Source organism: Astyanax mexicanus, chromosome 24 (assembly GCF_023375975.1).
Source record: "Astyanax mexicanus isolate ESR-SI-001 chromosome 24, AstMex3_surface, whole genome shotgun sequence".
Lineage (NCBI taxonomy): Eukaryota > Metazoa > Chordata > Actinopteri > Characiformes > Acestrorhamphidae > Astyanax > Astyanax mexicanus.
Window position 1 is genome coordinate 7,119,618 of NC_064431.1, and position 24,423 is coordinate 7,144,040.

The 24,423-nt window shown below is 37.7% G+C and overlaps 1 protein-coding gene across 1 annotated transcript; it reads left to right on the top strand.

Annotated features, from left to right (window-relative positions):
* Positions 1–1,449: 1,449 nt before the first annotated feature.
* On the top strand, positions 1,450–23,320 carry znf831 (zinc finger protein 831). The gene is made up of 4 exons (XM_022682327.2): positions 1,450–2,101; positions 7,071–11,626; positions 17,230–17,396; positions 21,873–23,320. Exons 2-4 carry the CDS (start codon positions 7,117–7,119, stop codon positions 22,689–22,691), a joined length of 5,496 nt encoding a protein of 1,831 aa, XP_022538048.2. The 5' UTR covers positions 1,450–2,101; positions 7,071–7,116; the 3' UTR covers positions 22,692–23,320.
* Positions 23,321–24,423: the final 1,103 nt, after the last annotated feature.

Below are 24,423 nucleotides of genomic sequence, written 5' to 3' on the forward strand. Positions count from 1 at the left end.
ACCCCGGTCTGTACTTTCAGGTGTGAAAATGCTATTTGATATTTGTTGCATCCAGTGTCACAGGAAACATTTCAAATATATTCAATTAAAAAGCAGCAAATTCTAAAAGCAACCACCACATTTCGTCCTCAAAATCCAATCTGTATTCCTAGTGTGTGGAATTGTTAACCAAATCTGTACACCTGCATTTTTTTTTTTTTTTTTTTTTTTTTTTTTTTTTTTAAAACCATAAGGCAGCTTAAGTTATAATTTGGGTATAGGGGATGGGTGGTGGGTTGATAGTGTGGGGTGTTTTTTCTGGTTGGTGGTTTGTTTTGTTTTGTTTTTTGTATAATCTGTATAAACTGAATCCTCACAGTCATGCAATGTTTAACATTAAAGAAAATCTGTGGATCGACCTCAAACAAGCAGTGCAGCAAACCGGCTGCAGAATCTCACAGAACTACAAAGCTTTTGCAAGTAATTCCCAGCAAAAACTAAAGGACCCATTGCTGTTCTAACAAATGTAATCAAAATCTTTGATACTTTCAAAATGGCGTTTACTTAGTACTGACACCCAAATAAATGCTTTATTTTTAACCCCCTAATTTAGCTTACTCAAACCCACAATTGAGGACTCATCACTTACATTGCTTCCTGTCCCAACCTGGAATCTTTTTAACTTTAACTTTAACTTAGCTCAAAAATGCACAAATAACATTTTTTGATTTCAGGCTACTGCACCTGTGCAGAGCTCCTCAGCAAGAGCTTCCCAGCTACCAGCACAATAAGTCTTCTCCATTCTTCACACAAACTCTTTTTGTTCAAGGGCGGGACTTTGTCCACATCCATCAGGTGCCATCATATATATCATGAGAAATCCCATTCACACTCCTTAATTATAAGGTCTCTTTTAGGCATTACACCTCCTTTAATATCTTCCAAGCTAGCCACCACCTCTTTCTGACCTGCTTCATTGCAGTATAACACACTCAGAGGAAAGCACCATACCCCCAGCTTTGATGCATCAGCCAAGAGATGCTCGTGATGACCAGCGTCACAATAAGAATGATGATGACGCGAGAGACCACCATTTGTTGTACCCACTCAGAGACAGCTTAGCTGATTGTGCTATCTCTGACTCTGGCTGCTGAAGGCATTAATCATTAAGTTCCGTATTAAAATAATTTATTGTAAATGTGCAATTACATCCTCTTTTTCTTTTGATGCTTTGTTGTCATTGCGTAAGATTACTAATATAACTGCAAACTAAACTAAAGTATGATTGAGTGTTGGACTGTTATGTTTCTGACACACTGAAGCAGAAAAACAAAAAGGCAGAAAAAAATGGAAAGAATTACACCCGCGCATGTTCTACACCCACACATGGCTACACTTCTTCTCTCTTTGTATGTGTGTGTGTGAGTAGTGGTGTGTGGGTGTGTGGGTAACTGAGAGAGTAAGATAGAATCAGAGCCAGAAGTCAGGTACTGACTGACTAACAGTGCAGAGTCAGGCTGCCAACGGATGTGTGGAGTGTGTGTGTGTGCGCGCATGTATGCGCGCATGTATGCGTGTGCATGTGTGAAATGTTCAGTTTGAGGTAAGTCTGCATGTGAGCGCACTTCCTCTTTATAACACAGATTCTGTTGTCACTTTCGGTTCTGTATTCTCTCTGTCCACTCCGATCCCTGCCCATCTGCTGCCTCTCAATGAGTCTTCGTCAGTCTGTTTGGTCCTGCTTCGCTCCTCCATCTCTTTGCATGATCTTTTTAGCCTGAGCAGCTTGGCTTTAAAGTCTTGTCACTGTGCAGCCCTTCTGTTCTCTCTCTCTCTCTCTCTCTCTCTCTCTCTCTTCATTTGGCTTTGTGTTATCCCCGTCATCCACTCCCATTTGCATGAATGACGTTGTGTGTTTCCTCCATCACTTGCACAAACGGCTGAAACAAAACCAGAAGAGGAACAGGGCCTCAGGCGGAAAAGAGTGCCACACTCTTGTTATGGTGTTATGGTCCCAAAGTGCTTTTACTGTGCTCCTCATCCAGTCAGTGGATTCCCTCAGCACGTGGATGTAAGCAGGCGAACTTCAGCTGAAGCATCTTCTTCAACAGGTGGGCTTCTGGTGAGTAAGCTGCAATTGTCTTTGTGCACTTCACGCTCTCAGTTAGTCACACTGTTCCTAATCTGTTGATAAGATCTGAAGATAGGAAGTCCTTCACAATGAGTAGAGGTTTAAAGGTAGACACAAAGGGACAGTTTACAGTTTCCTGATAGGGACTAAGTTTAGTGTTGGACTGCACTTTGAATATGGAATATTATTTTGAATGGAGATTGTTTTCCCTGTCCATGAAACTGACCCTCATGATTTAAGATAGATCTATAGTAAGGGGTTGGATACTTATGAATTGTTCTTTGGTTTGGGGAAAACTAGCTGACTTGTTAAAAAAGCATGGGTATCACTGAAAAAGATGTTGTCATAAGGGCAACATGTTTCTGTAAGACCTCAATGTACCTTTCTGCCATCAGTGTCAGTTAGTTTTGCCTTTTGTCTAGTCTTGGACTTATAATAAAATAGTTGTGCGTGGTAAAAGAAAGAGAAATAGTCTACAGCTAAGCTTAATTCTTGTCTAGAAAACTGACCCTTAGAATGTAATAGGCTTTAAATAAAATACATAGGTTTTTTTATTGTGTATATGTATTGTATATAAAAAAATTTATGAGACTAATTGAGAAGTCATCACAACATAATTTTGTAAAATAGCAAGCATACTTCTCAGGTGCATGCCAACCATTGGATTTAACAAATACAATGACTTAATGAAAATTCTATCAGGACCTCAGTGGAAACTGAAAGGCAAAAAGGACCTGCATGTGATGGACTAGACCGGATAGATTATAACAAAATATTTTATTTAGGAGAGGAAAAAATCACTCCATCATTCCAGATGTTCTGGAGTCCTGTAGATAGAAATATGGACCAAACTAGGAATACACCTTAATAAAGAATATGTAAATAATTGTCCAATTTTTCAGTTTTGTGCCAAATATGCAGTCTGAGAATTGATTTTAATGATAATTCCCTATATGAATGGACTTAGTATAAATATATTTGTGTGGCTTAAGGAAGCAAAACTCCAGTCCAGTGTTCCAGGTTTGTATAGTCCATAAATTGATTAATATATATATACTGGATGAAATGCATTATCTGTGCCAGTGTTTTCTGCAAAATTGATTGACTGCAAGATCTCTCACCTTATTTGGCTCTGCCCAAATCAATTATAATGATTGTTGATGAGCGTTTAGTCTGTCAGTCTCTCATTAGTGTGTTCACAACAATAACAGTTTCACTCTGTGTTAGTGATGTGATGATACACACACAGTGAGTGTTTAAAAAACTGATACACTGCAAAAAAAAATCTTTGGCAAAAACTAGACAAAATATATGCAAATTAAGACAAATATATGTATATTAAGCAAAAAAATCTGCCAATGGAGCAAGCAAAAATTTCTTAGTAAGATTTCTTACAAAAAGCAATGGCAAAGTCTCAAAATGAGTGAAGGTACACCTAAATCAAGCAAAAAAAGTAAAAAAAAAAGTTTTTGGACACAGGATTCAGAATAATGAGATGCTGCTTAATTGTGCTTATTTTTTGTGCTTAAATTAGTTACAAATTCTAAGTAAGAATGATTAAGATAAAATAAGAAACATAATCTAACACTTACAATGCTTAGTAAGACAAAAAGTCTGATCAGAGAAGAAAATAAGATTTATTGCCTTAAATTTAGAAAATTTCACTTGCTAATATTTAGTTTTTTTGCAGTGTAGTAGAACATCATTTTACAACATATTTTTCCCTAAACCTGTTGTTTGTATTAAAATAAATTGTTTTTTTATAATAATTTACTATCCAGTTTATTCAGTTACATAGTATATAGTAATTTAGTATTTAACTACAACCCCCAAAACAGAAAAGATTGTGACCGTGTGAGAAAGGCAAAAAGGCATATATACTGACTTTTATTTCAGTGCAGACTGTATGAACCCAAGATATATAATGTTCTGTTGACTTCATTTAATTTCTTATATTATACATCTTTTTATGCATTTGAGGAATGTAAAGCATAAAAAATCCTCTAAACATATCCTAAGGTGTGCAACACTACAGTGTTGTCATTGTTACTTTTTTTTGTTTCTCAATTTTCCACACATTCCCATTTGAGAACAGGTCAGAACTGCAGGGAAGCCAGTCCAGTGCCCATACACTCTTTTTCTACCACCATGCCATTGTAATGTGTGCAGCATGTGATTTTGCCATGTCTTGCTGAAATATGCATAGATGCCACTAGACAATATATCATCTTGAAGTATATGTTGCTTTAAGATCTTAATGAACATGTATGTAAATCATACAAAAGCTAATCTTGTCCAGCTATTAGATACAAGTTCTAGCAGCTATTGCTGAATGACAGCTTCGGTCTGCTCATTTTTCCTCTTTAATACTGTTCATTGTGATTATAATCACACTGTAATCACATGTTTAAAATCACATCATTATTGATCATTATTATTTTTTACCTCGCTGCTGTTTGAACTTGTTTTGGAATTTACTGCACGCCTGGAATGCAGAAACTGGTGTATTTTAACAAAAAAAAAAAAGAAGTTTACCAAAAAAAAAAAAAAACATGAAAAATCTTGGGTTAGTCCACATAAATGTAGGAAACATTGGGTTGCGTTTGTGTGTGTGAGCGTGGGGGGTGGGGGTTGGGGGTTTGGTTTGGTCATTTAATTTACAATCTTACATTAGCAGAGTCCAGATATACATCTCTCATGGTAAAAAACTGTACATGAACTTCGTTGAACTCATTTTATAAAAAGCTTGCACACTCTAGCGCAGGCATGTAAATGAGCTAGCTCCAGTTTAAATGGGCCCCGGTACTCTTCAGGATGAGTCATATCTATACCACAATGTCTTTGATTACATCTCTGTATGTTTCTGCAGTATGCAAATAGCGAGGATGTGTTAACTGCAAATGGTAGATTCTGGTTAGCCTTTTAGGTCATTAGCCCCCTGGCTGACTTTGAGCTCAAAAGCATTCACAGGTTTCTGAGCTTCTGCTTAGGTTCTGCTTAACTTATTTAAACAGGCAAGCTACATTTATCATTACTAGATCACACTCTGTATGACTGATAAGCTTTGTTTAACTCTTGTGTGGTGTTCATATTTTTGTTCCTCGTTTACTTTGTTACTTGTATTTATTTCAGCAAAATTAAGCAATTCTACATTAAAATGCTTTACACATGCTTGCTTCACCTAAATTGCAAGCAATATAAACAGCTTACATGGTTAATATTTGCCCTTTACCTTTCTTATGTTACATTTCTTTTAAAAAGTGCTACTCTTTTTTATGAGTTTTTTAATAAAATGTAAAAGAAAATGAATTTAACTCAAGATATGAGTAGAAAATTTGTTTAGTTTCAAATTTACAAATTAAGCAATGTTTAATTTGAGTTTGAATAATGAGTTTGAGTCATCATTTGATGAAAAATGAAAACGGGTCCCACAGACCCGAGCACCACACAAGGGTTAAGCTTCAAACTTTTTGAATTGTCATTCCATCTGAGTAAGACTCGAGCGTATTACATACAGAACGAACAAAGTGTTGCTTGCAAAGTCGCTCATTTTCTGCATGTTTAGTTCATTCGTGTGTTACAGTGCAGCGTCATTCCTCACTGGAAGAAGAATACTACTCTATTAAGTTTAAATAATCTAGTGCAGTGGTCATTATAATCTATTTACACGTGGATTTAAATTTAAGTGGCACTTTTTTAATGTGCACAGTTCTGTGTATTGTGTATTAATCATGTAGTCTGATTTGGACAAATAATCATTAACTGTATATTCCTTTCAGTACTTTGTTTTAGTGAGCAAAAGTCAAAGTAAACTATAATTTGCATACTAATACATTGTAATAAATGGCATTGTTACATAAGATACATTGTACATATACAGTTTTGCAAACTTTATTAAATGATAGAATCACTTAGCAAACATCTTTGGGACTCAGTGTGCATAGTAAAAGCTGGTGATTACTGTGTTTAATATATTTGAAATTTGTCACGTTAATATTCTTTAAAAAGCTGTGTTTCCCTCTGTTACATAGTCGTATTCAATGATTTTTTATTAAAACAGCAACAATCATCAATTCTGAAACCCTGAACCCCTTTATTTATTTGTAAACCTATAAATTAAAAAACAACTAATGTGATTAACTGGGCTTAGGTCCGGATCTTTACATACCCAAGAACAAACAGTGCGATATAGACAAAAGCATAAAGTGCAGACTTGCAAACAAATCATGCACTTGAAACTGGAAAGCTACAATAAATACAATAAATACAACTGGTATTACACAATTACACAGGCCATTGACCATTGAAGAACAGGGTAAAAAGAGGATAATAATAAAGTATGCAAAGAAACAGATACAGAACTACAATCTATATGCTCAGTGAAGCAGAAAAATGGAGAATAGGTGTGAAAAACAATGGAGGTGGTCATAATGTTATGCTTGGACAGTGAATGTAATAGCATGTTACATATCTCTGCAACTTATTAGCACACACATGCACTGTACTGTACTGTACTGTATGCATTGTAGTGTTTTCGTTTTATGTTTGCATGATTTGTTTGCATGTTTGCACCTTATGTTGTTTATATTGTTCTGTTTTATCCCTGGTGGAATGCAATTGTGCTCCATTTGTATATATGCATATATGTTTGTATACATATATACTCAACACTGTTATCTTACAATGTACATGAACATAGCATTTACTGAGATAGAGTAGAATACTGTAGAATACAGTACTTTAGCTGCAAATAGTCCTGACAGAATTATAGAATGGCTACAGACAGTGAGCATCAATAGAGATGGTTGCGAAGTTGATCCTCTATAATATATTACACAGTCTATTACTCCTTTTTTCCATTGGTCAAATTAAATTACTTGCATTCCTATTCATACAGGGGGAGGGACTCTTTGATCTGTCAGAGCAGAGGCCTAATGCAAACTGTGTTCCTTTTTTGCAGGTAATTAGAAGGCTCGGTCTCCGAACATCACGAGGGCACTGTTACCATGGCAACTGGCAAGCAAGGCTTTGTGAGAGCTGCCGAGCCTCAGCATTCGGTCTCCATGCAGAGGGAGAAAGAGATGCGTATTCAGGCCCCACTGACAGCCATGTACATCCAACCCATGCCCGGGCTGCCGGCATGCTCTCCGGGCCAGCCAACAGCCATGCAGGACGCAGCAGTTATCCCTCTGCCTCTGCCGGTGATGTGCGCCAACCAGGCTCTGCCCATTCTTACGCTGCACATAGCCAGCGGAGCGACTGTCCAACCGCAAAGACCTGAAACTCCAGTGAACACACCCAGACCCAAGTCTGCAGGGAAGCACGTGTGCCCGCACTGTGGACGGGATTGCCTGAAGCCCAGCGTCCTGGAGAAACACCTGCGCTGCCACACTGGGGAGAGGCCATATCCCTGCACCACCTGTGGCATCCGCTTCAAGACACAGAGCAATCTCTACAAGCACAAGCGAACCCAAGCCCATGCTCGTCAGTCCAGCGAATCCGGAAAAGGTGCCTTCAGCAGCCAAGAGAGCACAGAGAGCTCAAGAGAAGCTTGTTCCAGTCCCTCTCTGGAATTACAAAGTGAAGTGTCAAGCGACATTAACAAAAGTGACAGTGTTCCACCTGCTGCTGCAACAACGACCACTTTTCACAGTTCTGTTCAGGTTACTTCAACAGAAGGAAAAACAACATCTGACACAGAGTGGGCCTTACATAAAGCGGCAGTGGTCGGACTCATTGCATCACCAGTGCACGGACAACAGGAAATCCTAAACCCTGCGGACCAGAGGATACAATTAACATCTGATGCTAAAACCGAGGCCACTTCCATACATGTAAAAGGCCCAGCTGGAGATGGACGCGCTCCATTGACTCCAAATCGCACTCCTCTTCAAAGGCAAGAGGCCCTCTTCTCCAAGCTGTCCCAAGGAAAGTCTCAAAGCCATGATAGCACAGACTCAGGATTTAGCGAAAGCAGTGATCAGCACTTTCAGACATCCAGTCCTGGAGATGTTTTACATGAAAGCATGGAGTCCTTGCCTGAAACCAACATGGAACTTCAAGAATCTGAAAGCTCAAATAAACCATCAGATGTGACTGCTGATGATGCCAAAAGTCAAAAGGTTTCTGTACAGGAGAAGCAAAAGCTGGAGGAACATATTTTGAAGTTGATATCTGAAAACAGCGTGCTTGTGGATGACAAACACCTGGTGAATGTGCGGCCAAGAAAGACTGTGTTGTCCAAACAAGGCAGCATTGACCTTCCCATGCCTTACACGTACAAAGACTCTTTCCATTTTGATATGAGGAGCAACAAGCACCAAGTCTCCAGTTTGCAAACACCAGATCGAAGAGGGAGGGTCATGTACAGCTCTGTGCCTACCCAGCACTCCACAAGCATGGAGCATGCACCACTGACACGGAGTAGCTCTTTGCCGTTTAGCGTGGGCATACAAAACAGTGACAGGACAACCATCCCATTTCAAGGAGACAGTATGCCACTGAGCAGGAGGTGTAGTGCAGGCAACATCCACCCTTTCAAGTCAGTAGATCAACACGGACACGGCCATCGCTCACTGGTTCGCCAGGTAGCGGTGGACTGCTTATCTATTGCAGAAGGAATATCTACAGGAAAAGGCAGTCAGAGTAGCCTCAGCTCTGACGGAGACTGTGGTGACACTTCAACAGAATCGGGAATTAAAAGATGCCGACGGAAGAAGCCACAGAAGTTTGCATACAATAAATGGTACATGTACGGAGGAGGTGGGACGTTCAAGAAGCTCTACAGCACAGAGAAAGACAGTCTCTTAAAGGGTAGAAAGACTGCACATAGTCTGGAGCAACCAGAAAACCAGGGGGTTCAAATAAGCCAACAAAGAGATAACAAATCATCTGTGTCTTCTATTTCTAGTTCTATTTCCTGCTCTGCTACATCTCTGCCCCCTGCTGTTAATGTGTTCACAGCACCAACATCCAATCAGGTTGTTTCCTCCTATGTACTCCTGCAAAGTCCTTTGACTAAACAATCAAGTGTGCAAATGCCACAGGGTTTGACTAAGAAGGCCGACGATCAAAGGTCTGACTTGAGAACCACTGAGACAAGTTTCAAGTCAGGCACAGAAGAAACAAGTCCTATTCCTTCAGAGAGGAAAAAACAAAAAACAGATGATGATCTTTCTGTCACATTGGAAAATTCTGATACCCCAATGAGCCAGAAATCTCTCTTAACATCAAGAAACCCAGAGGCAAACGCCAACCTACGGGATGTAATCAGTCAATCATTACAATCAGTATGTGGTGAAATATTTCAAACGTCAAGCATGCAAAGTGCACTGGACAGGGGCAACAGATTAAATCTTCACAGGCAAGGCAGCTTCAGCATTCCTTCAGCATCTACTTCGAATCAGACGCAACTTCTTTTCAAGAGGCACAGCTCTCCTCTTTTTGGGACCAACGTGAGTGGGACATCTGGGTCCCCATCTGCCTCTTTTACCATCTCCTCCGTTTCTCAAGCCAAGACAAGTTTCCTTCCCAAATACCAGCTGAAGATACCATCTTCTACAGATGGAGTGTCAGATCCTGGTGTTAGTAAGCATTGCTGTCTGGATCAACCATCACTTCTCCAATCTGCCCAGCAGCGTGATCCTGGAACAAGTACATCATCTGAACCACAGAATCAGTCCATTCCATCCATAACAATGACAAAGTCTACGACGTCTGTTGCATGTGCAGGGCTAGTTAATGCTAGTGAGGCACTAACATATCAACAGCCTAAAACCTACACATCAACTTCAGTTATTTCAGCAACACCCACGCTAGCCTCATTAATCCCAGAGGACAAGCTTGCTACAATGCCAATACAAAATCAGTGCAGTACATACACAGTCCATAGCAAGTTCGGAGCTTCAACACCATCAGTTCTTAGTCAGCCTTTTGAAACTTTCACAGCCTTGGGGCAAAATCAATCTGTCGTGGTTGGCACAACGCACAGCAAGGAATCATCGCTGAGTCACTCACCTACATCGACAAAACCTATACAGCTCCCTGGCACAAGTATGCAGTCTGAAGTGCTCAACAATCCTGCAACATCTGTAGTTTTTTCAAGGCAACAACCAGGACTTACACCGGACACACATGCCCCAGCATGTCAGAGCTCAACGGATGGTGTCCCACTGGAGATAAGCCAAACTGGCTTCCAGGGAGCCGGAGCCCAGTTTGAGGGCAAGATGTTATTAGTGAATGACTCACAGCCCTTGGCTCAGGACACATTTTATGTGCGAACAGCAGACCTTCAGATAGTCATGCAACTCATTTCAGATGAGCAGCTAGCTCTGATAGAACCCCAGATTGAAAAACAAGCCCTTTCAAAACTGGATGGGAGTCATTCGTTTCTCAACAAGGATTCCGAAACCTCTTCGCCAGACACAATTCCAACAGGTGTTTCACAGGGAATACACAAACAATGTCCTGGTCATACAGGAACAAAGCTGTGTTTGGAGCAGGGGAATGTAAACGGGAATAAGCCCAGCGAAATTCCAGACATAACACAAATCTCAGCTGGATTAGCAGATACAAACGAGGCGAAGAGTACCACAAATCCTTGTAATTTACATCATCAAAATATTTATTTAACAGAATCCTGCCCTAAAGGAGTTATTTCAAGTTCAGGTTCAAAGACAGAGCATCATGCTCTGGCTTTAGCTCCAATGGACAGCCCACATTTGTTACAGCAACAGAGTTGTGTATCACTGAATTTTCCAGCATGTGAGGACAGCATTGCTCCAAAAGACCCAAAGCTTGCGGGATGTTGTCAAGACAACCTAAGAGCAACAGACACATTTTTGGCCTCACTCGGCAAGTCTGAAACATCCAAAGAAAGAAGATCTACATTTTTAAAAGAAACAGTTGCCTTCGTTCCAGAAGTTCCACAGACATCCACAATATTACCGTCAGGACAACACAATTCACTTCATCTTACACCAGGTACCTCTACCACTGCACAGCAAGAGATGGGAACATCACAAGTCTCTGAGGCACTTCTACTCCATCCGGCAACCAATTCATTGACTGCATCAAACCAAGAAGTGCCGCTCTCTATAGTTCAGAACAACCAGCCAAAATCGTGCTGGATAGAACGTGCCTTTCCTGCAACTGAGAGACAAATGAGTCCAGGAAGTGTATTAGCCCACACTGTATGCCAATACAAACCTCTTAATCAGAGAGGTGTCGGCAAAATGGACAGCTCCGAACTGAAGCATGAAGCACAGGGGAACCAAGCTTATGCTCAAAGCCAAACATCTGTCCATTTATCCCAGCAGCACTGCTCCTCCTTGAAAGCAGAAGTCACTTTGAGTAACAGTGAGGAGGAAGATAAAGCACTGACAGCCAGGACTGTGCATGTGACAAGTGCCTTTTTGAAGTCAGATAAGCCAATGTCCGAGAGTTTTCAAGAGGAAAGCACTGAATGTGGAGAGGCCCCTTGTGGTATGGAGTCGATCAATCGGGATTCATTCATAGGTAAGCTACTACAGAATCCCTTTGTCCAACACATACACAATGTTAGTTAAAAGTATTATTTCGCATTTAGTACTTGCTCTTTTTAAAATACAGTGGGACACTCCGAGTTGCATATGCATGCTGCATGTTGAACTTTTCTTCTACCCGCACTTCCTACATTAGCCAATAAAAGAAAAAATAAAGACAAACGAGTGAATCAGGAAAAGCCCCCGGACTGACCTCGACCATAAATTAGAATTCATGGCCTCGCCACTGCAAAGCCTTGAAGGGAGCATTGCAGTGGTGTTAGCCAGTCAAAGGAGATACTTAAATAAGATACTTAAAAAAATTCCTTTGGGATAAATAAAGTATCCATCCATCCATCCATCCATCTACTCCTGCCAAATTCCTGACATACCAGTAGTTCATTTTAACATTTGAAAATGATCCTTGTAAAGATAAGAATAACCCAATTAGTCCCAAAACTAAACTGTAGATTTCTACAGTAAGTAAATTAACTAGTTCCAAACATAAAATTAGATGAGTTAGATAGAAACTTTTAAGCGAGTTTTCCACCACTTTGTTTTCAATCAAGTGTTGAATAAAGTATCAAGGTGAAGAGAAGCAGATGTCCACATACAAGGATGCAGCAGTCCTTAAGATTTTTCATTTAATCTAAAAAAATAATGTTCCAGACTGGGGACTGAACAAAATATCATAATAAAAATGGCATTAATGTGCTTCTGCTAACATTCTTGCAAAAACACATATATATTTATTCAAAAAACAGTAGTCTGGCAGGTCCTCGGACATTTTTCTGCCTATAACAGCTTTTGCTGGTTACCTGAGCAAATAAAGTGCTGCTAATGGTGCTGATACAAGAGCTACAGTGAATATGAAGATATCTGAAGATATTGTGAAAGATAACTGATTATGGAGATAACTGAAAACTCAGTAAACCTAAAAAAGAGCTCAACAGAATCCACTCTAAAATCACTAAATTTATAGTGTTTAGTATGCTCTGTGCAATTACACATTCTCACAAAAACGTACAGTCTGGCATTTTAATACTGTACATAGTTAGATCTAAACAACCACCAACAAATCTGATTCCATCCAGCTAACACTTTTTGGTTAGTAGAACGGTTTCTGAATGTTACAATTAACATTCTTTTGTTGGATCTGTCAGATTTCTGGATGATTTTAGAACATTTTTATTTAACGATTTTAAACATTGCTGCAGTGTCACTTGTGTCACTGTTTTAATTTTTAGTTTTGGGACCTTTAATGTTTAACCAATGTTAGAATTTGTCTAGCTGGGAACATTATGTGAGAAATGTTCTAAAATAATCTCACACTTACAGTTTACATGCTTACAGGTTACATGCTAACCGTCTTGAAACCTTTTTAACACATTGCTAATCCTTCTCATAACATTCTCTGTCTGGTCCTTAAACTTTCTTTTTTAAAACATGTTCCATCCATTAACAAACCACAACTTCCATATACCACCTACTCGGGCACATATTTGGACCTTGCCAGCTTTTGAAATCTTTAAATTATTGATAAACAGGAAAACAGGAGGGTGAGGTGATGTAATTAAACCTAGGTTAATTATTCAGGTATGAATTCTAATACAAAAAAACTTTATATATGCTTTGATTATTTTATTTTAAAATTTAAAACTAGTTATGAGAGTGAAGAAGTGAAGTGTGAGCTTATGTACAGGGTCTATCACTTTAAGCACACAAAACATAATCATTAACAAATCTAAAGTTATAAAAAATTATAGATTCCATACTATACTATTTTTGTACACGCAGTTCATATTCTAAGACCTGTTTCACCTGATTTTTTCTTCTTTTGTAAATTTGTTTGTGCGAAAACAATTATTTAGATCAGGGGTGTCCAAACTTTTTTTGTTGGGGGCCAGAAGGAGAAATATATTTGAAGTCACGGGCCACAGACTCTGTAATAAAACAAATAATTAAATATACCACTTTAAATAATACTTTTTCCTGATTACTTTATTTACACACCATTTTACTTGACTTAATATCTTTATCTATCTTTGACAGTGTTGCGTAAACTAAGATTTTTCAAATTAATGTTTAATTTCAGGATGTCTCTTAATATTAAACTCCTTAATTACGGCAACTTTTAGACTCCTTGGCCCGTTTTTCTGCGCTAAAACATAGGGATAATAATATGAAAAATATGAAATATGAAAAAACATTATTACACTTTATTATATTATTTATTACAGTTTTAGCCAAAGGTTTGGACACAATTTATCATTCACTGTTTTTATTTTTTGTTTTTTCTACATTGTAAATGAATACTGAAGTCATCCAGATTATGAAGGAATACATGCAGAATCATGTAATAACTTAAAAGTGTTACACAAACAAAATACTTCGTGAAGCATTAAGGTACTGGTAACTCTACTACAATAAGCTCATATAGAGTTATTCACTGTATATCAACTCTACCTCTTCACAACTTTACAACTGATGCTCTCAAACACATTAAGAGACAAGAAATTCAAGTAATTAACCCTTAAAGTTGAGCACAGCTGTTAACTGAAAGCCTGAATTCCAGGTGACTCTACCTCATAAAGCTGACTGAGAAAATCAGGCCAAGATGTGCAAAACTGTCTAATCTAAGTGAGAGGTGCTACTTTGAAGAATCTAAAATATAATGTTTTTTGGTTTGTTTAAAATGTTTTTTCCTTCAAAGTTTGGATGACTTTAGTATTCATTCTGCAACGCAGAACATTTTAAAGTAATGAAAAAAACACTTAATTTAAGGTTTATCCAAACTTTTGTTTGATAGTGCATATTTTTATTTATATAAAATCTTTTCTGTTGAGAGTGTAGTGTTAAATTTGCTGACAAGCAAGATGTAAAAATTCTAGCATGGCTCTAAGCTGATTTTCATCACTAAATGTAATCTAAACATAACTACATATCGCCACAAGGTGGAGACAACCAATAAAAGTTAGCTCTGTAAACTTTTTCAATAATGACCTGAGTGTAACACAGAACCAGACAGAGATCCCAGATTTAAAAAAAGAAGAAAGAAAAAAAAAACAGATGCATCTGCAGACAATCAACAAAGTTGACAATAACTTGTAAATAATGTGATGTATTTATTATATTTATTGCATAACAGTGTTATTTTCCCTGTAGTTTTACGTTTCACTGCTTCACTGCATTCTTGGTCTGTTCTAAAGCTTATAGGCTTTCTGACAACAAGACTGTTGACACTTCACACTTTCATCAGCCTATTGCTCAAATATATTACTCCAAAAAGATTCATGCTGGATTACACTGTGCAGTTGCATAAACATTGGCAACGTCTGCCGAACCTTTCAGAAACCTCAGCGAGATTAGGCACGCCACACTCATTTTGTATGACTTCATTAGCATTTTCACTGGGGTAACAAATCAAAGTCAACAAACGAAGGATTTGTACACTTTCTGGTGTTAGCGCCAAAGAGGGAAAATGATCATGGAACTAGTTATGAAACCTCACAGTTTTAATGTTTTAAAAGAATAAGTCCAAGAATGCTGAGCTGCATAATTTGTCCGGGCGACCACTTTCTATCACGCTGACTGGTCACTGTAAATGTGTCAGAGTTTCTGGTACAATTCAAACATTCTTTCCCAACCTTTATTATTCGTCTGTCGATTTCAATAATATCTGATACTCTCCTTCACCCTGAAGTATCTGCCAAGTTTGACTTTTTGAAAAAGACTGTTCGTTTATTAACTATTTCATTATCGACACAACATCACGAGCAATGTTACAACTAGACAGTTTATTTATATTATTTTTGCTATTTAAGCTTTTCAGATCCAATCAATAACCGGAAATGGTACAATATCCAGTGTACAATATTCTGCAGTACACCATCAGGGCCTTTAAGGAAAACAAATGAACTAAAACGAAAAAAAGAAATAATTTTATAAAAAAGTATATTGTAAAAAAAAAACTAGAAAAAATGTATATTACAGATTTACAAGTCTTGTCTGTAGAAACGTTACACAAAGCACATTAACACTTTCATCATAATAACTAGAAAAAGACACAGAAATCTTTTCTTTAGAGAAATTACAGATGAAGTCTACACCTTTAAAAGACTCCTGGAAACTGGAGAAAACTGGTACAGGAAGACGTCTGGCTGACCCACATGGCAACAACACTTTTATCTTAGCTTTGAATTCATTCTCAGTTTCAGCAGTGAAAAGAAGATTACTGGACAACTAAACAGTAGCAATAGGGGTGTTCTAAAACTTTTGACAGAAAGTGTATATGAGTTTGTAGAATTTTAAGGAAAGATTTAAAGTTTTAGATTTAGAGTTTCTTCTGCTGTGTCCTTGCACTGACCTGGACTTCTCCTGATCATTCAAAGTCACTGAACATCAGCACCTTGTTTAAAAGAAAAACATTTAACCCTTTAAAGTCCTGATAGTGTTGATTGTGGCCAGTGGCTATCCAAAGAGATTCCCTTTCAATAGGTCACAGGCCACAAGAATTAGTCACAGCAACAAATATGGGAGAGGTCAGAAGTCGATCAGAAGGGCTCAACATAAACAAAATGACTCTCTTTCTTGATAAGCCTGCTTAGTAAAAGCATTCTTCACCCCGTGCCAAAGGATCTGAACGTGAGCATCTGAGAAGGCCTTTGGTGCGAGGGGTGACCTCTGCAGTTTAGTTTCCTCCAGGGACTTTACCTCTGCAGCGGCTACATCGCACTTCACTATCCTGTCTTAGGTGGCTTTGATTGATCCAATAGTTTCAGAGGAGGCCCCGGGAAGATGGTCCCCCAAAGACCCTGTGGAGCACAGACCCAGGGGTTAGGGGGATTTTACGCCTGTCTCCATTCCAGACGACTGACATATGATCTGAAATCCGAACACAGCCTCCTCTTAGAGCAGCGCTGCACAGAGGCAGGCTCAAAAGTTCAGCCAACCCAAACACGCCCTGGAGGATCTGGAGGACCAATAGTTTTTCATTAAGACAATTATTTCTGTATCTGCTATATCGTAATATAATGTTCCACATGTTAATACGTGTATAGGTATACATTGTCAAGCTGTCATCTACATTTTGCCTTTTATTTTCACAATAAACCATATGCTCCAAAACAGTTAGATCTTTATCTACACTTATATTTAATGGCTTCCCCTAAGGTTTCTGCTGAAAATTAGTTAATGTGGAATCTAAATTCCTCATTCATTTACCACTCAATTATTGTGCGTAAACGTTACACAACACAATTGACTTGTGTTATATTCACCAACCCCATGAATTGTTTTTTACATGTAGGTCATATGCCCTACATGTGCACTCGTGTCTTCGCTCCGAGGCATGCAGGACGTGTGAAAAAACACCTCGTCTTAATCAGCAAGCTAATTACACCTCTACATGTCCCAGCTCTAGCCAGGTGAAAAAAGTACAATTCTTGGAATTTGATCTGTAAGTCTCGCATACAATCAAACAGCCTGAGGAACCTGTGGGACAAGCTGAGACCCAGCTTCAGCTACAGAACTGCAAGCAGGGGAAGGCTTTTCACCCCTCCAAAACAACTGGTATTCATTTATTGTTCTCCCCCTCAGGGCCTCGGGTGGGCGGTTCCCTCCAAAGCTCAGAGCTCCAGAGGGAAGCTGGGACAGGGAGCCAGGGGTGCGTCCCCCAGCAACCTGAAGGTGAAGGAGGAGATGGGGTGAGGGTGGGCAACAAATGCTTGGAACTGGAGGATCATGCCAAAGAGAAAGAAAGAGAGGTGAGTCAAAAGAGAGAGGAGGTCACTGGAGGGTGAAGAACTATGAAGCTGCGATAAAAGTTGTTTTGCATTTATTTTTTTAGTGTCTTTCAATGTTTTATATAAAATTTCACAAATTTTTATGTTTATATACACTTTTTAAATTGGAAACATGGAAAGCACTATCGTGTCCTTACACTAGAAAATACAACAAACAGTGTTTGCATTTGTTCACTTAAAAGGCCCCAAATCCTACAACCCCAAGATCAGAAAAATGGGAATAGAACAAAAAATGCTAATAAAAATAGTGCTTTTTACAGTGACTGTGACTTTTATCTTATGGCAGTATAAACCTGAGATATTTATATTTTGTCTGGTCAAAATGGGGAATTATAGGATCAGAGATTTACGGGTGCTGAGCACTTAATGAACCAGGGTTGCAACAACTAATCGATTAGATAAACAAAAAAATATATTATTAAAATGTATTAAAATATGTTGTGTGTTTTAAGAGTCAGACCTAAGTGTATATTTACATTACATACACGTTTTTTGTGTTATTAAATCATGATAATAATAAAAATAATGTTAATCCCAAGCTAATTCTTTATATAAATACAAATATTTTTAATAATGGTAAGTTGTGTGTTCCTTATACAATTACAACATTAATTCTCTAAAATCTTTTATATAATTTATATATAAACAATATCTGGTGACATCTATTAAATATATTTTAAATACATTATTTTAATAAATATATTTCCTTTTTAATCTGATTAATTATAGATTATTCAGAAAAATTAATTAATTAATCATCAAATTAATCGTTAGTTGCAGCCCTACATAAAACCCAGACCTTGTTTTTAAAAACCTGTTTAAGGATATACTATCTTTCTAAAGTTCTAATATTTTTTTCAGCTTTTCAGAGACAAACAATCTTTACTTTCACTATGAGAGGTGCTGGGACAAGTTAAGGAGTGCTTGAGCCCCTCTAAAAAAAAGGACTAGCTACGCCCATGCTGGTCAAGTTCGTTTATTGGTTAATAAACGATTTTAAACTATGTTAATCCACCACGTTCCTGTTCCTTCTTAAAACTCCCACAATACTTTTTGGCTTTTGTTTTAGGTTTTAATTAATGTTTTTTTTTTTGTGTACAGCAGTATGTGTTGTCTTATTTTCGGTTTCATAATTCACCACACATTGTCCATTTGGACAGATCATGACCACAGGCACATATATTAAATACATTTTAAATAAATAATATTAATAAATATATTTCCTTTTAAATCTGATTAATTATTGATTAATCTAAAAAAATAATAAACAGAGATTGATTATCAAATTAATCGTTAGTTGCAGCCTTACAACAAACCCAGTCCTCATTTTTAAAATCTGTTTAATGTTATTCTAACTGTCTATGGTTTAAATATGTATTTTAGCTTATCATAGACCCACTTACTCTAAGCACAACCTTTACTTTCACTTTTAGAGGTGCTGGGACATTTTTTGGTCAAAAGTCTGGACACACTTTAAATTCAATGGTTTGTCATTATTTTTACAATTAAGAAAAACATACAGAACTATTTAGTAAACAAAAGGTGTTAAACAAATAAAATATATATTTTTTATTTTAAATTCTTCAAAGGAACACCTCTTGCTTAGATGACAGCTTTATACATCTTGGCTGGATTTTCTCAGTCAGCTTTATGAGGTAGAGTCACCTGGAATTCAGGCTTTCAGTTAACAGCTGTGCTGAACTTATCAAGAGTTAATTACTTGAATTTCTTGCCTCTTAATAAAGTGTTTGAGAGCATCAGTTGTAAAGTAGTGAAGAGGTAGAGTTACAGGCATACAGTTTATAGCTCTATTTGAATAATGTTCTAATCCATATAATTATAAGAAATACTCAACTAAGTAAAGAAATAAATTACTTTAAGGAATGAAGCTCAGTCAATCTGAAACATTTAAAAAACTTTGAAAGTAAGCTTAAGTGCAGTCAGAAAGACCATCAAAAATGTTAAGATGAAACTGGCTCTCATCAGGACCAACCTGGGAAAGGAAGAGCAAGATTTATCTCTGTTGAACAGGATAAGTTCATCAGAGTTACCAGCCTCAGAAACCGCAAGTTAACAGCTCCCCAGATAAGAACCACTCGAATGCTGGTGGCTTGTATTTTGGTTTGTTTAACGCTTTAAAGTTACTACATGATTCATTGTGTGTTCCTTCATAGTCTGGATGCCTTTAGTATTTATTTAGAATAAATACAAAAAATAAATGCACATTAACAATTAAAAAGACAATACGTACAATATATATTGGGTTTATACTATCTGCAATGATAGTAAATGTACAAAACATTTTTTTTTCATACTGACAAAGCCTTTTCTGATTTGGGGTTGTGCATGATTATGGTTTAAGCTCTCTTTATTCTTAAGTTCTTTAAGTTTACAAAAACATTAAAAATGACCACATCTCTAAGTGTCTACTCTGTTTTGTGCCTCATTTAAAAGGCAGTTCTGTCTCAAACACCCGTAATGTCAGTGTAATTTGGCAGCTAAACCGCAGGAAGCTGTATAGATGTGCATATCATCGCTGTCCTATGAAAAACACTTATCTCCATTTTTGTCAATTTTTAGTTTACTACATAATTTAAACAAATAAACTGTCCCTTACACTGTGCCAAAATTTCTTGATAAACAGACCAATAGAAACACTTTAAAATGACCTGAAATAAACTCTTTTTACCTTGACTTCCATTGAAAGTTTACAAGGTTTTTTCTCTCTCCTGTAAAGTTGCTGTTTTGGAGATAAGTGTTTTTCATTGGACAGCGACGATATGTAAATGCATTGTTTCGTAATGACCTCAGTGAATTCTGTTATTTCATCTTAAATTTCACATACACGTACTATCCATCATATGGACTGAGAAGGTCTTGAGTATGTCTGGTCAGTTTTAGAGAAGATGCATAAAAAACCTTTCTACTTTACGTGCAATTTAGCATAAACCCCAGCATGAACACATTTTTAAACACACAGAGAACCAACACTTTACATCTCTGCATTCCTGACAAAAACACAAAAGAAAAAAATACATAATCTCAACATAATAACACTAATCAAAAATAATAAAACCACAAAAATATGTAATACATACTTTAGTTTGGCTAAAAATTCATTTGATTGTTTTTTTTAATCCGAAATTTACCTATGCCAATTATCCTACCCATTTAGCTGCACTCTTCCTATCACTAGCATTGCCCAACACCAGCAGCGCCTCTCCTAATCATAGTCTGTTTTTAGTTTTTGTTAACTAAAGCTAATTTAGGCTACAACTAACTAATAACTAAATAAATAAAATGTGAACTAAAACTATTATTGATTTTATTCAAAAGACTAAGATTAAAACTAAATCAAAATCACCTGTCAAAATTAGCACTGGCAGTTAGTCATCTTTTATCTTAAAGCAAAAAATCACAGTTTCACTACTAAACATTTGTCTTTGTTTTAGATTTAGTTTTTAGATGTAGTTTTTCTTGCAAAATGTGTATTTATTTAACTTGTTTGTATCAAATATAACACTGCACAAATAAATAATTGTGCAAAATAAAATAACTTTAAATATAATGACTTTAAAGTGCTTCCTGTGTTTAAATACTGTACATATTAAAGTGAGAACCATATAAAGCATATTAACTGCAAATGTGTTCTTTTTCAAATGGTTTGTTGACAGTCACGTAAAATATCTCCTATTGGTTGACATTGTTCATGTCACTATTTGCTTGAGCCAAGTCTCACGATTTATGATAATATTAAACACGGTTAATTTTATCTGAACTCTTTTATTTAGCACAACTCTAGCAAGACTGTCATGGTTTTATCCTGACTCTAAAATTTGTCTGCAACAGTGAAACTGCTTAAAATCGTTAGGTGTACAGTCGGCATTACCAGATCTGCCTTCAGTCTTAAAGCTCCACTAGGTAGGATTGAGATTTTGTGCTCGTGGGCTCCCCCTACAGTTGTAGAGTGTAATAAATGTTTCAGGCGGATTAGTTTCTCTTTCTCGTTTTCTGGCTTTCACAGACATATTCGGTCTCTTTCCAGCTTCTGCCAGAGTGTCTGTATGTTAGTTTGTAAAGAATGAACCAGTAGTCCTTGTAGAACTGTTAGAACTAAAGGTCGGAAAGCAGGTCGCAGTTCTCGCGAGCGTTGGTCGCGGCCGCCTCGGAAAACGTACAGAGTCTGGTTTGAGCTCAGAGGAGCTCCGGCACAGACATGAGAGCACCGCTATTCCTCCTATTACACCTCAATGCAGAGCTGCAGTGAGTTTCAAGCTGTAATTTTACTTCTTTAAAAAGATCAAAAATCAAGAAAATTCCTACCTAGTGCTGCTTTAACACTTACTGAGCCTTACTTATTTATTTATTTATGAAAAATCAATTTCATGGGGACATTCCTCAATTGGTAACTACATACCATATCTTTATTCCAACCAGGGGGATACAGAAACTCACGACGACTACCAGACAGCAACGGACCCACAGTCACACGTCTCCCAGCCTGTGACTAATGCCTGTCACATCAGTACATCATCAGTGGCGGAGCTTGTCACGCCTAGCGTTTCAGGCAGCGCTACACCAGCTCTCTCTGGAGCAACTAGCCTTTCACAGGACTCCACACATGTTGGTCAAAGGGCGTACTCTCTTCTTGACAACTCACAACATGTTAAACAGAGCGCCTGTTCAAAAACTCCACAACTAATTGGCCAGAGTGAGGCAAACAAGACAGGAAGAGCTCCACTTCCATGTCAGGAGAGGTTTACGTTATTATCCACAGGGCACAGCGCTCCAAGCGATGAGAGACATCTACCACCAACATGTGGACACCTCTTGGCTCACCCTCTCTTGGTAAATGCCATTCAGAAAGAAGTCCAGAAAGAGACACAGATAAAAACCAACGCTACTGCAACTCTACACGCGAATCACACAAGGGCCTTACAAGAGCATATGTCATTTTCAGAAGAAAACAAAAGAAATGAACCACAGACTGTTCCAACATTATCGCCTTGTGACGCCGAAGCCAATCAAACAGTAAACATCATCCCAACAGACAAAATCCATACCACATGTCCCAATCAATCCAACAACAGTAACACCATGCTCTCTAATCCAACATATGCATCCCCCGCACATGACCATGCTCCTACAGAGCCTAATGCACCACAGTGCCATTCGGGTGGCAGCTACTTGGAAGAAGAGGAAAGCTCCAGCAGCAGTGATGATGAGGGAAAACTAGTCATTGCGCTTGTTGAGTAAAACCACCCACAGATGCCAATACCCATGAAAAGTCTTGCTTCGCTAACGTGCCTTTGACTGTACTGTTGTCGTTCCTCGTAAAAAAAGTGCACTAAAATGACTCTCTGAAAGTCCTCACGCTATCACTCACTCACAAATGCACCTGCAGAATGATTCACGGCACTCCGAACACCTTAAGGTGCTTCACCCACACACCGCACCTGAGTGGATGTGGTGTACAGCAGTAGCCACACAGGAATGCATTAAGCACCAGTGTGTGATTAAGACTTACTCAACCTCAGAAACAGGAAATAAGTGTGTACAACTGCATTCCCACAGACACTGGCGTCCCACAGGGATCAATCATGGGAACATTAAGGATGGCAGGAATGTAAAGATTCAGCAGACAAGCACCTTCTGGCAACGATACTGAAAACACATTTACTCATCACTCATCGCTGTCTCTCTTAGCTGTCACCTGCTTTATTTAACAGCTGCTGTTGAATCATAATCAGTTACAAATGAATGTCTTTTAAAAAGTGTCTTCGCTGATAATTGGACCAACATGGATCTGTGCTTTTACAGTGTTACTTAACTCATTCGACTCCCATCTGTTGCTGATTAAAATGCACACTGTTCTACCTGCCCTACATGTTGACCTTTATTTCTCCACTTTAAATCACAATGAAAATATATTCCCAGACACTTCCACCTCACTCTGACATTTCTTTACTTCCTGTGCTGAGCGTGTATTTGTATTCAAAACGGCATATGTATTACATACATCTTGATTCAATACATCTTGATTAGTTAAACAAACATCTGCGAAAAATATTAAAGTACAAGAACATAGCGAGAGGTCAGAGAGTCAGAAATGAATCAAATACATAAGATGAAACAAATGATGTACTGTATGTACATAACATTCTTTCCAAACATAGAAGACCGCTCAAAGCAGTCATTAAGTACAAGTTATTCATTATTTTAGTGTCAGAAAAACAAAAGAAACATATATTTAACAGAAAGAGAAGATTCAACAACTAAAAAAAATATTAAAGATTTCAGCATTAAGTGAGTCTATCCTTTATCATTTTAAGTTTTTAACACTTTTAAAGTTAAAGGGGACACATTACATCTCTTTTTACACAATGTAGAATAGGTTTATGGGATATACAAAACATCATCACAACATTCTTGTTGTCATGTCACAGTGAAATGATGGATAGAAACAACTTTTAGATGTGAAACAAAAGTTAAGCTTCTCAAAGGCAGGTGTTTTTCTGGTTTTCTGACCAAATCTGTTCTTAGGCTGTTTACACTACCTTTTTAATCTGAACTATAACATATCCATATAACCTTATTTGAACAGTTCAGGCTCCTAAGTTGACAGAATGTACATGCACCAAAGAGTCAATGCCCGACATTAGGTTTTGGTTTCGGCTTCAGCAGCATCACAGCAGCTATCAAGGAGTTATGGTGGCTGACAGCTGGGTTTATTAGAGAAAGCATTCATGCTTGCTGTAAAAAGGGCTTGATTTTAAGCCACATCCACTTTTATGGTTTGTGTACTTAGTTTCTTTAAACTCTGATTTTAAAGTTTTTTATTTTCTTTTGACACCGAAGTCATAACTATCTGTGGCCGTGTACAGACAATTTTTAGGAATCTTTTAAAAAACGCATTTTAGATCAATTGTTATCTCACCACTGGAACCCTCCCTTACAGACTGTTATATATTTTCCCTTCTTCTCATAT